This window comes from Pygocentrus nattereri, chromosome 3, assembly GCF_015220715.1.
Source record: "Pygocentrus nattereri isolate fPygNat1 chromosome 3, fPygNat1.pri, whole genome shotgun sequence".
Lineage (NCBI taxonomy): Eukaryota > Metazoa > Chordata > Actinopteri > Characiformes > Serrasalmidae > Pygocentrus > Pygocentrus nattereri.
Genome location: NC_051213.1, coordinates 20501850 through 20519624, shown reverse-complemented (window position 1 = coordinate 20519624; position 17775 = coordinate 20501850). Strand labels below are relative to the sequence as shown.

Below are 17775 nucleotides of genomic sequence, written 5' to 3'. Positions count from 1 at the left end.
ACTAAACACAACAAACCCAAACACTGGGCTGGTTTGCCATACCTATGTGTGTTTCTGGTTTTTGCTGGTTTAGATGGTCACTCAGTATGGTCATGCTGGTTAACCAGCATATCAACATCCAAACCACAAATTATGTTGGATTTGGAAGTGATCAACATATGAACTTTCATTGCTGCTGACCAGGAGGGGTATTCCACAAAACTGGATTTCTCACTAGCTTAAACCCAAAGATGAGGATTGTGGAATAAGAATGTTCGCTCGCTCTTTTACTACAGGACAGGTTTGGCTTTGGGCTTCAATTACCTGGCTAAACGAGCTAAACGGGCGGAGCGCGCGGCGCAGTTTTGCCTAGCACGTCCCTCCTAAAACGCGGACCGCGTGGCGGACGTCACAGTTTTGGTGGTGACCCTTCCTGCTGGTCTACGCTGGCTGGCTTTTCTAGCAGGGAGATATGGTTACTGTACAGCTCTAACTCCACCGCTGCAGGGCCGCAGTGAGCCTCTCTCTCTCTCTCCCTCTCTCCCTCTCCCTCTCCCTCTCCCTCTCTCTCTCTCTCTCTCTCTCCCTCTCTCTCTCTCTCTCTCTGCACACACAAGCACGCCGCTGTTTGCAGCCGGCGCGCCGTCTCGCAGGAGGAAACATGGCGGTCGTCAGTAAATACTTCACAGCAAAGAACTCCTCAATAGCTGCCGGTATTCTCATCGCTTTATATCTACTGAAGCAAAGGCGGAGGTCTGCTAGACTGAACAGGTGCGTGACCCTCAGCGAACTTGTCAGTCAGTAGCGTTTCGACTCCACGTTTTAAACGCTCTCACGTTAAACTCAGACTGAGCTAACTTGGCTAACCTAGCTGTCTCTTAGTTGACCCTGAATTTGGTAGCATGTCAAATCGCTTAACAGTGAACTTGTAAGGAACATAAAGAAAACTAATCAGTACGTCAACGTAGACCACCCGTGACTGCAGTCAAAGTGTTGTTGAAGTGTGCTAATGTGTAACGACTGTAAGGCTTTGTTATTATTCTGGGTGTCACACAATAGACCCTGTTCACTGTGAAGGTAATGTTAGCTGCAGGCCCGCCACTTCAGCTCTATGGACGCAGTTTTAAGTTACTGTACTGCCACGTCGGACTGCTTATCGCAACTTTTTGGCACAGAAATGTTGCTACTGGTTGTTGAACTGAACGTAACTTTTACCACAACATCAGCTGCTTGTCAGAAAGAAATTGGTACCGAAATAAATGTCTGGACATTTTCCTGTGTTTGTTCAACAGTAGAAAGGGCTCATCAGACGCACTCTTGAACAATGAAGTAAGTGAAATGAATGCACACTGGAAACAAAACACAGTCCATGATATTTGAATAACTAATTTCATGTAGGCTTGTTGACACTGATGAGGGAAAGTGATCCAATTCATTGGGGTCTGACTATGAGTAACAGAGATTTGTTGTTTGCTGTCTTCATCACTTCAGCAGAAAGATGTTAAGAAGGACCGGGCTGCTGTGGACAAAGTGTTTTTCATCCGGATCAAACAAATTCTCAAGATAATGGTGCCAAGACTTTTCTGCAAAGAGGTGAGTGGCGCAAAAAGATACAGTATTTTAGTAGTTCTTTCTATTAGTAGAAGTCACCGGCGTTTAATGTTGGTGAGTGATGAAACCTGTCACTGTCAGGGTCTTGGCAAACAGCAAAGCAAGAAGCAATTTTGAAGCTAAAAATAAAGAATATAACCAGTATACCTACTAAGAAAGTATCCTTCAACTTCAAATTAATTCATTTATTTTTATCTCTTCTTATGTAGCTTGACTTGTGAAACAGTGTTGACCTTGAATTGCCAACAGTGGATGACTGCAATGAAGTTTCACTGCAAAATGCAGTCTTTGCCCTCTAAAGGTTTACTGACTTTTTGTGTTACCGAGGAAATTTCGACAGCTGTGTCACATCTCATGCCATACCTGTCTGTCATTATGCTGTGACTGCAGAGCATTTTGGCCAAACATATGTGCTGTGAATACCTAATGCATATTTGTTTTTATGGTTATGAAGAAATGATGAGAAATCATGAGTTATATATTTTTTTTCTGACAATGTTTAAAACTTTGACCTCAGACTGTATCACTGAGCTTACTCTCTCCTAACATGATTACACTGTAGATTTGAAATTAACCAGCTGTGTTTTGTGTCTCTTAGACGTGGTACCTAATGTTGATTGCGGTGATGCTAGTGGCTCGGACGTATTGTGACGTTTGGATGATCCAGAATGGCACCATGATTGAAAGGTTGGATCCTGAAGCTTAACTGAAGTGTGTTCAGCACTACAGTTCTTCATATTCACACACCAAATTTGAATACCTGAAAGAGTCCTAATAATATGTTTTTTAATCTTTCGCAGTGGTATCATTAGCAGGGATATCAGACTATTCAAAACACACTTTTTTTCCTACATTACGGTCATACCTGGGGTAAAGTTTGACCGTGTGATCTCCATTTGCTGTGAAAAGATTTCAGACTAATATGTGTGTGAACTTGCGCTTTGAAATAACAGTCTTAGATATGTTCATTTGCTGATTTGACTAAGCCACAAATTAAAACGTTGCTTACACATTACTTAATTCATATAAACTAATACTTTACTACTTAGCCATACTGATTTCCCACGTTAAAATACAGATCTCCTCTGATATATTTTGTGATATTATTCTCAGACAACATATCCTTGCATGTCTGGATGTGTTATTTTTGTTTTTTATGCTGACAAGAGGATTGCAGCAATTTTTTTCTTCTCTGCAGGTTTCACAATAGCAGATGTTCACCTTGCTCCTCTGTATGTCTTACTGACCTTGCTTGCTCTTATTTTTGTGCATGTTGTGGTTTACAGTGCAATTATTGGTCGCTCCACAAAAGATTTCAAGAAGTATTTGTTCAGCTTTATGAGACTCATGCCATTTGTAAGTGTCTACTTTAAAAACTTTTTTTAGATATAATATTGTAGATGTATGTTAGTTGTAACTGTAATGAATGTTTTCTTTTTCGATTTTGATTGGATGTGGAAAGTCAGAGGAGACCTGATGTCTTACTTATGCATTGTAACCTTTCATTAATAATTTACATTAAAAGTACTGTGACCTCTGCAAAAATAAGCTACCTCTAGTCTTTGTGTGTACATTTTCTTCAAGTGTTTGCTTTCCTTAGTGTGTACTCGGACTTAAATGTTTTTTGTTTGTTTTTCATCTCTCTGATGCCATCTCATAATGTCATGTAGCTAGGTAACACTTTAGCATTAGGCCACATGGCACCTGCATAAACCTTTCATGACAACTGATTATCCTAAATAGACATTTATAAAGGCTTGTTCCAATAAGCATCAGTTGTCATAAAGACTGCTTTTGTCAAGTTTAATGACATTTCACCTCCGGAAGTATTATGACAACCAAGGCTTGTTTGAATAAGTCTATAAATGTCTGTGTAGGTTTATGTCAGCTTTCATGAAAGGCTTATGTCGGTCCCATCAAGCCTTATAAATGCTGTCCTTCAGTAAGCTGTTACCTGTTGCTGTCTCAATGTGGAATTTAAATGCTGATCCCTTTTGCATTTGTGTAAATACACTTGTTGCTACCCTCAGATTGCCCTGGTGAACAACTTCCTGAAGCTTGGCTTGAATGAATTGAAGCTCCGCTTCCGTGAAAGACTCACCAAACATCTCTACGAGGAGTATCTGAAGTAAGAACAATTATAAACTTTACTACATTAACCTCATACATCATGAGATGTAATTCTCCTGGGTTGCAGTGTCAGGTTTCTAATCTCTTGCTCTTAACATTTTTAGGGGATACACTTACTATAAAATGGGGAACCTGGATAACCGAATTGCCAATGCTGATCAGCTGCTCACCCAAGATGTGGAAAAATTCTGCAACAGTGTGGTGGACCTGTATTCCAATCTCAGCAAGGTACAACATACAGTATTTGTCCTGCTTTTTACTCATTTAGACAGAGTGTAGCATTAATGTTAGTCATATCATTGCTTCAGTGAAATAATGCTTTGTGTTTTATTTTCTCTTCTCTCTTTTATTTTCTCATTTCTAGCCTCTTCTTGATATTGGCCTGTACATCTTCAAGCTGACAACTGCTATTGGAGCACAGGTAAGAATAAAACATTTCTATGCAGTTCTGGAAAACATCTGTTTATACATTTCTGGTGGTGACCATGTATGATGTCAACCCTGTTCATAGGGACCTGCTTCTATGATGGCTTACCTGCTGATCTCAGGCCTCTTCTTGACGAGATTGAGGAGACCCATTGGGAAGATGACTGTGGTTGAACAAAAGTATGAGGGAGAGTACCGATATGTCAACTCTCGGCTGATCACAAACAGGTGAAGTGCAGTTTTTGAGTGCTGAACAGTATAATAATAGATACAGTGATGAATTGCATTTATTGGCCATTCAATCAGGAACACTTACACTATAGGTCTACACTCTGTAGGTATACAATTACTGGCTGCAGCCTGTCAGTTGAAAGGGAGCACTGCTCAGATAATGTGTGGGTGGAGTATTCTCAGCACAGTAACAACATTAACATGCAAGTGGCACAGGTGTGTACTTTGTTGAGAATGTTTCACCACCTGTGTTAAATGTGATCAGCTATAATCCAGTAATGGATAGATGGCTGTTCAGGCAGTGATTGAAGACCTATAAGTACACTTAACATGGCCAGTGAGTGTAGGTGTAACCTAGATGTACCTAACAAACTGACAACACAATGTATAATCTATCAGTATACAGACAAGGCTGTTGTTTGTTAACATTATATTTTCTTAACTGCTGCTCTCCCGTAGTGAGGAGATTGCATTCTACAATGGAAATATGAGAGAGAAATTGACCATCCATGATACCTTCAAGAAGCTGGTGAGAACTGCCTAACGTGCTTTTATGACAGGTTGAACTCTTTAGAAATGTTACATGTTGGACGTTGCACTCGGCTGCACATTTGTAATGGCTTTAATGTACTTTGCCCTCAGGTTGACCATTTGCATAATTTCATCTTTTTCCGGTTCTCCATGGGCATGGTGGACAGCATCATTGCTAAGTGTAAGTTAAAGCTTTTTATGAACAGACAGGCAGTAAAGATTAATCTCATAAAGTCTTCAATAAATATAACAAAGAAAGAAAATTTTATTGATGATCTCCTTTTTTCCCCTCATGTGCAGACTTGGCCACAGTAGTTGGATATCTGGTTGTGAGTCGGCCGTTTCTAAACCTGGCCCACCCACGGCACCTCAACAGCACACATTCTGAACTGCTTGAAGTAAGCTCTTTCAACTAAATATTAGAGCTACTAGAGCTAATCCCATATGGCATGTAAATGGCATAAATTTTAGATACAGCTACATAAAAACTGTCAACATAACACTTTGCAAAACTTCTTGCAGAGAATTAAAGAGATGTTATCAAACCAATTGCATGCATGTTTTTAAAGTATTGAGTAAGTCCCCAGTTTAACATGTTATGTCTTCTTGTAGGATTACTATCAGAGTGGTCGCATGCTGCTGCGCATGTCCCAGGCTCTGGGCAGGATCGTGCTTGCTGGACGAGAAATGACAAGGCTCTCCGGGTAAAGTTTGGGTTTTCAGTGGCAAACTTATTTTATGTAACAGGCCTCAAACTAAGTGGGCAGGATGAAAAATGGAATTTAGTAGACGAATAATGCGTCAACAACTCCTAATAAATGTATTTATTATCAGTTATTAGAAAATAACATTCAGAATTAACAAACTAGTTTGATCAAGTATTACCTACAAAACTGATGCCAAGCGTATATCATCTTTTACACAAGGTCTTTTAGCAAACCCGAAAAATACAAAGGGCTGCAAGTGCATTAATATTTATCTTCCTTTAATTGCAAATGTGAGCATTGCAGTTCTTTTTAACCTAACCAATACTTTAAGCTGTAAGCAATTGCAGCATCTAGGATAAGAAACGTTAATTTGACTAGCGAACTGATCTTTGTTCTGTTGTTAACACTGAGCTGTGAGTGTGGTTTTCCAAAAAGATAAACCCAAAACTTAAATTAAAATCACACCACACTCCAGATGCCCCAGATAGCAATGAATTACAGTGAATTACATAGTTCTTAGTAGCAGCTCTTCACATAGTAATTCACATCACCTAGTAATTGTGACTAATTTACCACCATCATCATTCTAACTTCAGGGTTGTTATTTAGTTTTTGGAAGAAGTAGTGATTAAAGATGGTTGCTAAGCAGTGCTTGGTTGAGCATCATGTCAATCATTATTTTGCAGACTGAGACTGTCAGTTGTGGTCCACAAGATGATTTAAATTTAGAACATGGGTTCTAACCCCATCTGGCAGCATTTATAAGAACCATAATCAGGTCACCTTTGACACCCTTGATTTATTTTTTTAAATCTCTTTAAATCTCTTTATGCTGATTGCACACTAAGCACATAACATTCCATTCCATTCTGCCCATGACTGTGTTCACTACCAACACCTCAGATCTGATTCAGAATGAATCTGTGGCCAGCTGTATACTTGGATCAACCAGAAATGCTAATGTGGGTATCAATGAATGGAAGCTAGTACCCTCCTATTTGCATTCTGTCATTTGCATTCCTTTAAGTAGAGAACTGTTCAACAGTGATTTAGAACCGGCATCTTCTAATGGAGACCAGGGCAAAAAACTTAACCATAAAACATCTACCTGTCATGTTGAAGTTGGTGGTAACTAAATAATAGGAAATATTTTGTGTTTCCTATTGAGTATTTTGCTATGGTTTCTCTCCTCCAGGTTTACTGCCCGCATCACTGAGCTTATGAAAGTCCTAAAAGAGTTGAACTCTGGGAAATATGAGCGCACCATGGTCTCTCATTCAGAGAAAGGTGAGCTTTAATCAGCCTTGAGAGGCAAAGTCTTAGACAACCCATGGATCATATTAGTCATGCTTAATTTCTTGTTTCCAGAAACAGATGCCTTGGATAAACTAATCTTGGTGCCTGGAAGTGGGCGAATCATCAACATGGACAACATCATCAAGTATGTCTGAAGCCTCCATCAAATATTTCACTTTCAGATTTCTCTCAATTAGTGCAGGTATCTGTAATGAACTGTTTTTCTCCAGGTTTGAACAGACACCGTTGGCAACACCTAATGGAGACATTTTGATTAGAGACCTCAGTTTTGAGGTAGGCTTTGCATTTCTAGTCTTTTATGCATATATTTTCTGTGGTTGTGCACACACAGGTTAAAGATCTCAGATTCATTTCTTGCTAAGATCTAATGTGTTTATATCTTCAAAGGTGAAATCTGGCACAAATGTTTTAGTTTGTGGGCCCAATGGCTGTGGAAAGAGCTCACTCTTCAGAGTCCTTGGAGAGGTGAGCACTGGAATTTAAAATGCGTTTCTGAAATTATGACTTTTGAAAATGTTCAGTATGTGGTTTTAATGTGCCTATACAATGTAATTTTAGTGTAGAATCTAGTCCATTATTGCCCAGTCTGAGAGAAATATCTGAAAATCAGTGTTACACTCAGCATGTTCATGTGCATTTGTAAAGTAGTGTTTTCGTTTTGTTTTTTCTTTTCTTTAGCTGTGGCCCCTTTTTGGTGGAAGTTTGACAAAACCTGAGAGAGGGAAGCTCTTCTACGTCCCTCAGGTAGGATTGATGAGCAATAATTAACAGCATCTATTCTGTATAGAATTTCTTAGTAGTTCTATTTCTCTATGATAATATATTTATATATTCAGAGACCGTATATGACCCTGGGGTCACTGAGGGATCAGGTTATCTATCCTGACACCTATGAGGACCAGAAGAAGAAAGGGATTTCAGATCAGGTACTTGAGTACATTTAACCAATAAGGACATTTGGCTGCCACATCTTATTGAAATTATTTTCTACTTTTATCTAGCTAATATGGTATCTTTGTAACAGGTGCTGAAAGAATACCTGGACAATGTTCAACTGGGACACATTCTGGATAGAGAGGGTTCTTGGGATACTGTTCAGGACTGGATGGATGTTCTTAGTGGTGGAGAGAAGCAGAGAATGGCGGTAAGGATATAAAGAATAGACCCAAGTATTTTAGCACATGATGTAAATACTGATCTACTAACTAACTGATGAAATATTACCCTGTCAAAATGCAATACAAATTGGATTTTACTCTGCCTGAGACTAACTAGAAAAGAAAAAAAAATGTTGAGCCCATGGCATTACAGTTTTGTTATATTTTCTGTCACAAAACAGTGGTGGTAGGGCAGCGATATGGCAAAAAAAAAAAAAAAATAGAGAGTTTGCATGTTCTCCCCGTGTCTGTGTGGATTTCCTCTAGATACTCCGGTTTCCTCCCACTGTCCAAAGACACACAGTCAAGCCAATTGGACACGCTAAATTGCCCCTAGGTGTGAGTGTTTGTGTAAATGTGCATGTCTGTGTGTTTGCCCTGCAATGGACTGGTGACTTTCTGCCGAGACAGGCTCCGGCACCCCCATGACCCAGAAGGATAAGCGGCATAAATAATATTTGTGTGTGTGTGTAATTCAAAACATCTTCACAGTACACTATATGCATCACAATATTTTCATTGTTTTGAGATTTAATAAGTTGGAATAGATGAAATAGAAACTGTTGTGCGACATATAAAATACATTAAAATAATAATTTAACAGCTACAAAGATTTTTTTTCATTGTTTTTGCAAATTGCATTGCACTAAATCTAGTCAAACAAATGTAATTATGTTCACAATTATGTTGTAATGAAACATCTAGTCTGACAATATCCATAATATGCCCAGAAAACGTACTGTAACATACTTCAACGTTATCGTGACAAATTATCATCACATTGCCCACTGGAAGGTTTCATCATTCAGCATGAACATGAACCAGCCACTTTAAAACTGACTGCCCACAAACTGCTATTTTTGCATGATGTGTAGCGGCAGGTGTAACCCAGGTCACAAAAGATCTGAATAAGACAGTCTAATTATTAAGAATTTCACTACAGAACACTGGAACCATGAAATAACTCATTCTTGATTTTAAGAGAAGAAACTGATATTTAACTGTTAAAGTTTAATGTACAAGTATTTCTGAGCCTGAGCCAAGCTCAATCTATATGAAATGAGCTGAGAAGAATAAAATAAAATGGACACAAATATTAAAAACAAAAATAGGATTATTTAGTCCAAGTATCCGTTTCAATGATTGGAGAGATATTTCACGTCACTGATCCAGCCAGCCAATAAGGTGGCCAGTTACATTAATGTAAGGGTAAAATACTGCTGGATTTGGTGTTGAACTCCCTTTTTGGGTTCAGCCAGCAGCCAAGGCGGTGGATTTCCCTGCAAGAGAACAGAGATAAGCTAAAAGTAATAAAAACAATAAAAACAGCACTAGGATTAAGAGAATCTTTTGTTTATTTAAACTGCTCAGTGGTTGGACCTAAAAAGCACTTCCCCGGCGAACAATGAGTTCTATTTGCCGACAAACGGATTTTCGCATTGGTCAGGTTTTTTTGCCAGAGTCAAAGTTGGATTTGTTTTCATTCGATGGCGAGCCACCCTGGAATATTGACCCTAAACAAGTGATTTGCAAGCTGTGGACATCATTTAGTCTGTGAAATCCCCTGTTCCTGTTGAACTTTGCACTGAAGCCTTTCTCCAGAGCGGTAGGAGGAATACTTACTTTTTTTTTCTTCACGGACTGGAACAGTCACAGCCACATGGGCAATTTGCAACCTGTGGAGCAACAAGGAACATTTATTATTTACACACACACACACACACACACACATATGAAAACAAGGGATACTGAAATTGTAATTGAAATTGTACTATTTTGCTAGACAAAATTGAATTGTATTATTGTTGAACTGATTGAACTGTGATTGGAGTCTGTTTATGGTTTTAAACAAAAAAATTTAGAATTGGATGTTTTATTTCCTACCCGGGTAGTAGTGAAGTAGAATAGTAGATTTACTAGCTAATACCGACACACATTTGATTGGTTTATTGTATGTTTTATTTATTTGGTTTTTTCATTTACATACCTGTTTATTTATTAAATGGAAGTTTTCCTAAACTCCCAATCATAGTGCAGTGGTGCAGTGTCGTCTCTTGGGTAGTAGTTGCCCCGGCTCCATAGGCGATCCTGGGATCATTCTGATTTGCTCACAGTATCTTGGTGTTTTCTTCTTTTGCTCATTCAATTAAACCCAAGGTTAATGATAGAAATTACCTACTGTGTTGTCGCTCCTAAATTGCAATGCTATAATACAGCTAACGCCCGCTGTTAGCTAGAACCCGTGTTACACAAGCAGTTGTTAAAATGGTTCTGCAAAACAAAGTGTAATGTCCATCAGCAAAAATACTGGGATATCTTGTTTACTTGTCAAGTGCTTCAAACAACATTACATTTAAAGACAGATGCCTTTAACTTCACAAATGTTTTTTTTTTTAATTAAATTTTTGCAAAATTTTTCTGTCCTATCTTAAATATTTTTCAATGTTTTTGTATGAGTACTCAACTGTGAAATTACTAAAGCGAACACGTTTCACTCAATACACAGCACAGTTCTCAGATCCAAGCTTTGTCTCACCTGAATAGATGAACTTTATATCCTCAAGCAATACTTGTTGATATTGCGCATAAGTGTATTTAAGTGGTGTTTTTCTTGTTTGCGATAGATGGCTCGGTTGTTCTACCACAAACCTCAGTTTGCCATCCTGGATGAATGCACCAGCGCTGTGAGTGTGGATGTGGAGGACTACATCTACAGCCACTGCAGGAAGGTAACAAGGCCTCATTGCCTCTATCATCTTCTCACAATCACAAGCCTCCAATGTATTGACTCATTCAGATTTCTTTATGACGTGCTGACTCATTCTCTCTGATCTTGGCAGGTGGGCATCACTCTGTTCACGGTCTCTCACAGAAAGTCCCTCTGGAAACACCATGAGGTGAGACTAACATTCCTGTTAGCATCATTAGGGTGGAGGCTTCATCATTCATTATGCAGAGGTATCAGTGCTAGCCAGTACTAGTCTGTTTCTAACCTTTGTTTTTGTTCACTATAGTACTACCTCCATATGGATGGAAGAGGAAACTATGAGTTCAAACCCATCACTGCTGAGACGGTGGAGTTTGGCTCGTAGAAAAGCAGATAACCACAGAACATGGCACACACTTCCACCTGGCAGGAGTAGTAATATTGCACTTCAAGAGTTTTTAGCCAGTTGACTATAGAATTGTTTTTAATCACTTGTAACCTTTCCGTTAGTTTTTCATGAAGCTATGTTTAAAAATCTGTTAACACTACATTTTTTTTTTTGTCTTCCATGATTGTACAATTGTATAATTTGTAATTTAAAGTGCAGTCCAATTTACTGGACAGCCACTAACAAGAATAGTGAATGAATAGTGTTAACATCCTGTAAGTGAGCTAAATCATGTTTTAGATGAAATCATGCATGATGAATTGGTCCTCATGATTCTATAAATGAAATCAGTGTCAGTCGACTGAACTCTTGAACTTTGGGGATGTTTAGTGCTAACTAACAATGCCTTTTTGACCCCAGGTACACTATTCATTATGATAACTTCAAGCTACTAAGTGGCCTTAGTGATTACTGTAGTGTTCAATGGTGGGTCGATTGTATGGCCCTGTCAAGTGGTTTGAAGGAATTGTTGTAGGACATATTTGCCTTTTGATGGTAAAACAGGGTGGGGAACTAAGTGTGGGAGTCCAACACAGTTTCCTGATTTCCCTGCTTTAACACACCAACTAAACATGGCAACTGATGAGTACCAGGTGTGTATAAATGGCAGATTAACAAAGTGTGCAGGATTCCAGCCATCCAGGACTGGTGTTTCTTAGCTCTGATGGATGGAGCAGATTGCACTGAATTGTAAGCCAGAAAGCCTTGTTTAACATACTGTGTCTGTAATTATCTAATGGTTGTCAATATGCAACTTTTTCTTTTCTTTTGTTCTGAGCAAAATGTAACATTTCTCTGTGCTGTTGTGTAATGAGTAAGAAAGCAACTCTGTAGACCTATCAGGTTTTGTACACAGATAACTGTGGTAACCTAGCAACACAGTACTAAAAGAGTAAAAGAGTCCATGGAGCTGAACTCAGCTTTGCCTTTTCATTAAAAGAAAATGAGTTCAAATGATTCTGGATATGTGATTTTTTTTTTTTTCCTCCACCCCCCCTCAAAGATGCACACAGGTCACTGAGGAGGGCAGCATGCCCTGTGATTAAGTCAGTCCAAATGATAATGTACTCTTGCTAGATGTAGGTGAGAGGTCATGCAGATCAAGCCTTTTCTTTGCCCTTTCACCTTTCCTAAGAAATAGCTACTTCATGTACCCAATTAACTGATCATTTTGAACCATAAGATTTAACTTTAAAGTTTTACCTTCTTTACTTCTTCTTTACTTACTCATTTCATCTGAAGCTATTCTGCAGCAACTGTCTGGTTATAGAAGTGGTATTTAGGGGCAGCAGCATATCTTTTTGCACAATATTGCCTCATTGTAGATACCGGCACTTTGTCAAGGCTCCGCCCTGGCCTATTCTGACTAGGTTAAAGGCTGTAGCCTTACACTACAGTCAGTCTTATGTTCAGTGACATTTCTGTGCTGGTGTGATCATGGGCTGCTATTCCAGTTCTGTCAATAATTAATAAGGGAACCAGTGAAGAGCCTCAACTCTGTCTTTCAGTAAGAGCTTTGCTTACTTTAATTGTAGACGGCGGAATAAGACTGCCATGTTATACCATTGTCTTCATAATCATTTAACGATAATAATAATAATAATAATAATAATAATGTGAATTAATATTAAGCAAAAGCTATACTGCAAATCAAGGTGTGGCCTATTGTGTGAAGACACAAAATGTTCTGACACCAGTCATGTGGCTTGCATGACTTTTTTGTTGTTGTTTTTTTCCCTACTAGACCAACACAGGAAGCCTTTCTTAAACCACCAACTTCCTGTACTGAATAGAAATGAAAGCACTCGTGTCATGACACTTCACTTCCACAGCTCCATTTTATTTTCAGATTATTCAACATAGACCTTCCATCTGGACTCGCATCATGGCCTGGTACCTGGCTCCATTGCTATTAGTCGTCCTTCAGACGCTCTACGCACCATGTCAAGCTCAGGAACAAAGTACATACTTCTTCTTTTTAAACTACTAATTCAGGTGCAGTGACATCTGTCTGTATGGTGGATTTTCACTTCTGCAAATGCAATCTTAATAACCCTGTGTTTTTATGTAATCTGCTTTAGGCTTTGAACTTATCTTAAATGTTTTGTAGCGTGTGATTGTACAGCTTCATATGTACACTATAGGTAAGTTTCCTAGACATAGATTAAGCCTATACCTGAACTACACAGCAGTTTGAATAGAGATTTTTCGTTGAAAAGCAAAGGTAGTCCAGGTGCAGACTTAATCCCTGTCTGTGTAACCAACTCAAAATGTCCAAAAGTTTGTAGTCACCAGCTTATCCAATTTCTTTGAATACTAAATTATGAAATTTAGAGTATTAGTAGGGAGTTCTTGCCCATTTGCTGAAGAAACAGCCTCTGCTCTTCTGACAAGGCATTACACTAGATGTTGGAATATTGCTGAGAAATTTTAATTGCATTCATCTTCATGGATGAAAAACACCACTCCAACTAATCCTAAAGGCACTGGCTGATGCATAGGGAGATTTAACCCTTTATCTGATGCTTGGCATTAGACATGGTAACCTTCGACTCGTGCACTTATGTGAACTCATGTGTCACCAATTGGTGCACCTTAACCCCTTAACATTCTAGGTTTATTGCGTACAAAGGATTATCATTTAGTAACTACAGGGACCTCAATGCAAACTAATGGAGCTATTATAGAAGTATGTAATACATTTTTGCCAACTGCCCATGACTTGTTAAAGGGTTTTAATTCACATATAAAAAGGGTGTCTTGATACTTTTGAACATACAGTGTAGTTGTATTTAAATCTTCATGTAGCAGTTCCTCGTTATTATGTTCCTCTAGGCTCTCTGCGCTTTGTTGGCATTGGAGACTGGGGTGGCCTTCCCTCAACACCCTTCTACACACCACAGGAGATGAAAATAGCTAATGAACTGGGAAGAGTGGCTGAAAGCTTGGGCTTAGATTTTGTTCTCAGCTTGGGAGATCATTTCTACTTTGATGGAGTCAAGGACGTAGATGATATCCGCTTCAAGGTCTGCCTTTTTTATTTCCTAATAACTGGAAATATGAGCGAGAGTTATACACCTCTGTGATTTAGATCAGACGTACTCATCAAATCCTAATTACCTTGAATACCTGAAATTTTGCACACTAAAGAGTGCTTTGAAGTGTTCAGAAGTTGGGAAACGTTGCCAAAAGGGCACATTGTAACAGGTCTACCAAGACTGTTGTTTATCAGGAATGCGGGTGTAATCAAGAGTTGGACAGAACTCAAAAGGCTGTTAATATTGAAGACCCTCCCTTAGTAAACTATAGACACAAGCTATGTCACATGCTCCTAGCACATAAAGTATGACAAATGTGCCCTCTAGTGGATGTAGTGCCACATGACATTAAGTATCATACTGCAGTAGATGAACCTGCTTCACTGTACAAAGCACTCTTTCAGTGTTTGCTCAGGCTGATAGTGAAACAAACACATACTTAGTCCTGGTTTAATCTATCCTTTCAGACTACGTTCGAGCGTGTCTTCTCCCATCCAGCTCTGATTTCTGTGCCATGGTACTTGGTGGCAGGAAATCATGATCACTTGAGAAATGTGTCTGCTCAGATTGCCTACTCAACCAGATCAGAGAGGTGGTGAGTTTGCACAAAGTATTGAAGTTCATGTGCAGAAGGTGACGTGATGTGCCGGTATCTAGCAATAACACAACGACTAAACGTGTTCTCATGCCAGTTATTGCCTTTGAAGCATGGTCAGCATTATTACATTGATTCATAAGCATAAATAAATCTCCAAATGATATATATATAAGTTGTTTTTGTCCAGAATGTCCTGAACTTTGGTTTCAGTGTCAGACAAGAATTTTCATTTTGCATTGCTAACATTTACTGAGGAAGTGCATGAAGAAAACTACCAACAGCCTTTCACACTAAACTGCCTTAAGTGTGAAACTGTCCACTTATTCATGGAAAAAGATGACTAAAGTCTCTAGCTGCAAACCTACAATGTGTACCAGCAGTGTAGCTGTGTGTATTAATGTGCATATGTGTATAAGTATTGTAATAATGTAATAGTGTAATAGGGGAACTGTGTTGCTGATCCATAGGCGATACCCTGAGCTCTACTATAAGCTACAGTTTAATATTCCTCATACCAACGTCTCCATGATGGTCCTGATGATTGACACAGTGGTTCTGTGTGGGAACACTTATGATGGAGTCCACCCACAAGCCCCAGAGGACTCCACCGCTGCTGACCAGCAGTTTGAGTGGATTGAGGAGACACTCCAAAACACCAGGTAAATTTTGATTGTTGAGCATCAAACCAATCGCACAGCTCAGCAAGCACAAACTAAACGAAACCTAAGGAAACAAGACCAAGTCAGGTCAAGGACCTGTGGGTAAACCACAAGCAGGTATTAAATGTGATGACTTTGCTGAAAGGTGTTTTTTTCTTAGAAGAGGGATGAATCCTTTAATAGGAATGTGAAGATTTTGGAACATGTTTTTAGAAGCCCTGGCCTGCCACACTCCTCTGCCCACATACACCCATGCATTCCTGAGGACATTGTGTGACCAGAAAAACACACCCTGTGTCTGTTACCACACAACCCTTACCGATTATTCACACAATAGCATTACTCAACTTAACCATTCATTCAAAACACTTAAAATCAGTGTTATTTTCCACTAAAAATAATCAATGAATAATCCTGGAAATACAGCATTAAAGGGCCCAAATATGGAACCTTTCCAAAAAAGAAGCCCAAGTAGAAGTACAAAAGTATCATGTCAAAAAAAAACAAAAAACCTACCAGTACACCAGTACAGATGCTGTCCCCAATATACCATAAAATTAAACACACAAAATAGTAGCTACATGTTACTGGGTAATAATGTAAAACATGGATTCTTTTCCTGACAAATAAACTTGAGTAGAAGTAAAAAGTAATTATCATTTGAAAATGACTCAGCAAAGTTCAAATCAAACCATCAAAGGTTGTACTTATGTACATATAATTAAGCAAATGTAACTAGTTATTACCCAGCTCTGACTGTTGTTCTTTTTCAGGTCAGAATTTGTGGTCGTGGCTGGACACTATCCTGTTTGGTCGATCGGTCACCATGGCCCTACTCGCTGTCTGGTAAAGAGGCTAAGGCCACTGCTGAAGAAGCACAATGTCACTTTATATCTGAATGGTCATGACCACAGTTTGCAGGTGAGCATCTTTAAAAGAAAATTAAATGGAGAGAGAGAATGAAGGGGGGAGTGGGGAGATTATTAAATGAACTAATAGTAAAAAAAAAAAATACTACTACTACTAATAAGAATAGTAATAATAATAATAATAATAATAAAAATAAATACATAATTCACTGTATTTGTACCTCAAAGTTTATTCAGACTGCTGTGTATTTCAAATCCTGTTTTTTAATTCTTTAATCAGTTCATTAAGGAGGAGGATGGGAGTCCATATGTTATCAGCGGCAGTGGGAATTTCCTGGATACTTCCACTTACCATGCAAAGAGCTTCCCATCATCTTGGCAATTATTTTCCAGTGCCGTGAATCAAGCGTTAGGAGGTTTCGTGTACTTCGAGGTGACAGAGAGCAAGATGTTCATTAGTTACATTCAGCTGGATGGGAAGTGTGTGTATCAGACAACTGTGCCCAAACGTAACATATGATACAGTAAAGGATGCTGGTCATCAGTTATGAAGTGGCCTTGAACAGAATGAGTTTATAACCATTTCCCAGATGAACTTCCAACATCAATATTTTGAGCAATGTTGTTCTCCCTAACATTCCTCAGTCGATTTAGTACATTCATGAATTTTTTTTTACTGCTCTCAACTAATACTGCATTCACGCACATTTCATCACAAAACCTGAAGTTTTACCCACTTCATTTTTTAAGATCTGTCTTGTGAAAAACTTTCAGTGTTAATAATTATATTTTCTTTATGATGATTTTACATATTAAATTGTGCATCATTCAGCAAAGCATCATGTGTGATTGTGTGTTTTCATGCAATCTCATGCAGCGTGTTCATTGACCCATCACAGCGTATTGCTGCCATATGGAAACAACAATTAATTATTTATTTCTTTTTTGCCTGATGACAAAGTTTTTTTCTTTTCCATTGTGAAGCTGACCTCTATATGTATAGAATGGTACATTTTTACAGAATTAATGCTTCCCTGTTGCAGTTGTATTTCTTTTGTCAAACATCGGTCACATGGTGAGCCTTGATTTCTGAGCTCTCAAATAATTGTGTACAATTCAGTGTTTATACATAACAGCTTAAACACGATCTATGGGAAGTTACAATTTATTTTTCTTAAAGATTAGTTTCGATTGTATAAAATACAATTGTTTCCATCTGGCAAAAGCAAGCACTTTTGCAATAAACACAACAGGAATGAGTAAATACAGTGCTGTTAGAAACTGCCATTTACACAACCTTTTTTACATACCTGGTTGATTTTTTTATCAGCATAATTCTTTTCATCATTTTCTGTATTCTTAAAACA

At 38.5% G+C, this 17775-nt stretch overlaps 2 protein-coding genes across 6 annotated transcripts; both read left to right on the top strand.

Annotated features, from left to right (window-relative positions):
- The first annotated feature begins 406 nt into the window (after positions 1-406).
- abcd3a (ATP-binding cassette, sub-family D (ALD), member 3a) lies at positions 407-12201 on the top strand. 5 transcript variants are annotated; one of them, XM_037537280.1, is made up of 23 exons: positions 407-750; positions 1275-1308; positions 1474-1572; positions 2189-2277; positions 2877-2946; positions 3621-3718; positions 3825-3948; positions 4085-4141; positions 4232-4374; positions 4837-4906; positions 5020-5089; positions 5209-5306; positions 5521-5612; positions 6811-6902; positions 6984-7056; positions 7142-7205; positions 7320-7397; positions 7611-7676; positions 7769-7858; positions 7957-8076; positions 10714-10818; positions 10930-10986; positions 11104-12201. In XM_037537280.1, the coding sequence occupies exons 1-23, from the start codon at positions 641-643 to the stop codon at positions 11179-11181; spliced, it is 1977 nt and encodes a 658-aa protein (XP_037393177.1). In that variant the 5' UTR covers positions 407-640; the 3' UTR covers positions 11182-12201. The 5 variants fall into 5 exon arrangements, with proteins under 5 accessions (XP_037393177.1, XP_037393176.1, XP_017555858.1 ...); XM_037537279.1 differs by having other exon boundaries at positions 1272-1308; XM_017700369.2 differs by lacking the exon at positions 2877-2946 and adding an exon at positions 2391-2460 and having other exon boundaries at positions 1272-1308; positions 1471-1572.
- A 452-nt stretch (positions 12202-12653) lies between these two features.
- On the top strand, positions 12654-17247 carry acp5b (acid phosphatase 5b, tartrate resistant). Its single transcript, XM_017700372.2, has 7 exons — positions 12654-12751; positions 13094-13205; positions 14080-14270; positions 14750-14877; positions 15348-15539; positions 16313-16460; positions 16689-17247. Exons 2-7 carry the CDS (start codon positions 13130-13132, stop codon positions 16926-16928), a joined length of 975 nt encoding a protein of 324 aa, XP_017555861.2. The 5' UTR covers positions 12654-12751; positions 13094-13129; the 3' UTR covers positions 16929-17247.
- Positions 17248-17775: the final 528 nt, after the last annotated feature.

What these genes read in the sequence shown, in the direction of transcription:
- abcd3a (XM_017700369.2), top strand. Translation starts at nt 641, where the DNA reads ATGGCGGTCGTCAGTAAATACTTCACAGCAAAGAACTCCTCAATAGCT. An exon ending in TGTATTCCAATCTCAGCAAG is followed by an intron (nt 3,949 to 4,084) that starts GTACAACATACA and finishes TCTCATTTCTAG; the next exon opens with CCTCTTCTTGATATTGGCCT. An exon ending in ATGATACCTTCAAGAAGCTG is followed by an intron (nt 4,907 to 5,019) that starts GTGAGAACTGCC and finishes CTTTGCCCTCAG; the next exon opens with GTTGACCATTTGCATAATTT.
- acp5b (XM_017700372.2), top strand. Translation starts at nt 13,130, where the DNA reads ATGGCCTGGTACCTGGCTCCATTGCTATTAGTCGTCCTTCAGACGCTC. An exon ending in TAGATGATATCCGCTTCAAG is followed by an intron (nt 14,271 to 14,749) that starts GTCTGCCTTTTT and finishes CTATCCTTTCAG; the next exon opens with ACTACGTTCGAGCGTGTCTT. An exon ending in TCAACCAGATCAGAGAGGTG is followed by an intron (nt 14,878 to 15,347) that starts GTGAGTTTGCAC and finishes GCTGATCCATAG; the next exon opens with GCGATACCCTGAGCTCTACT.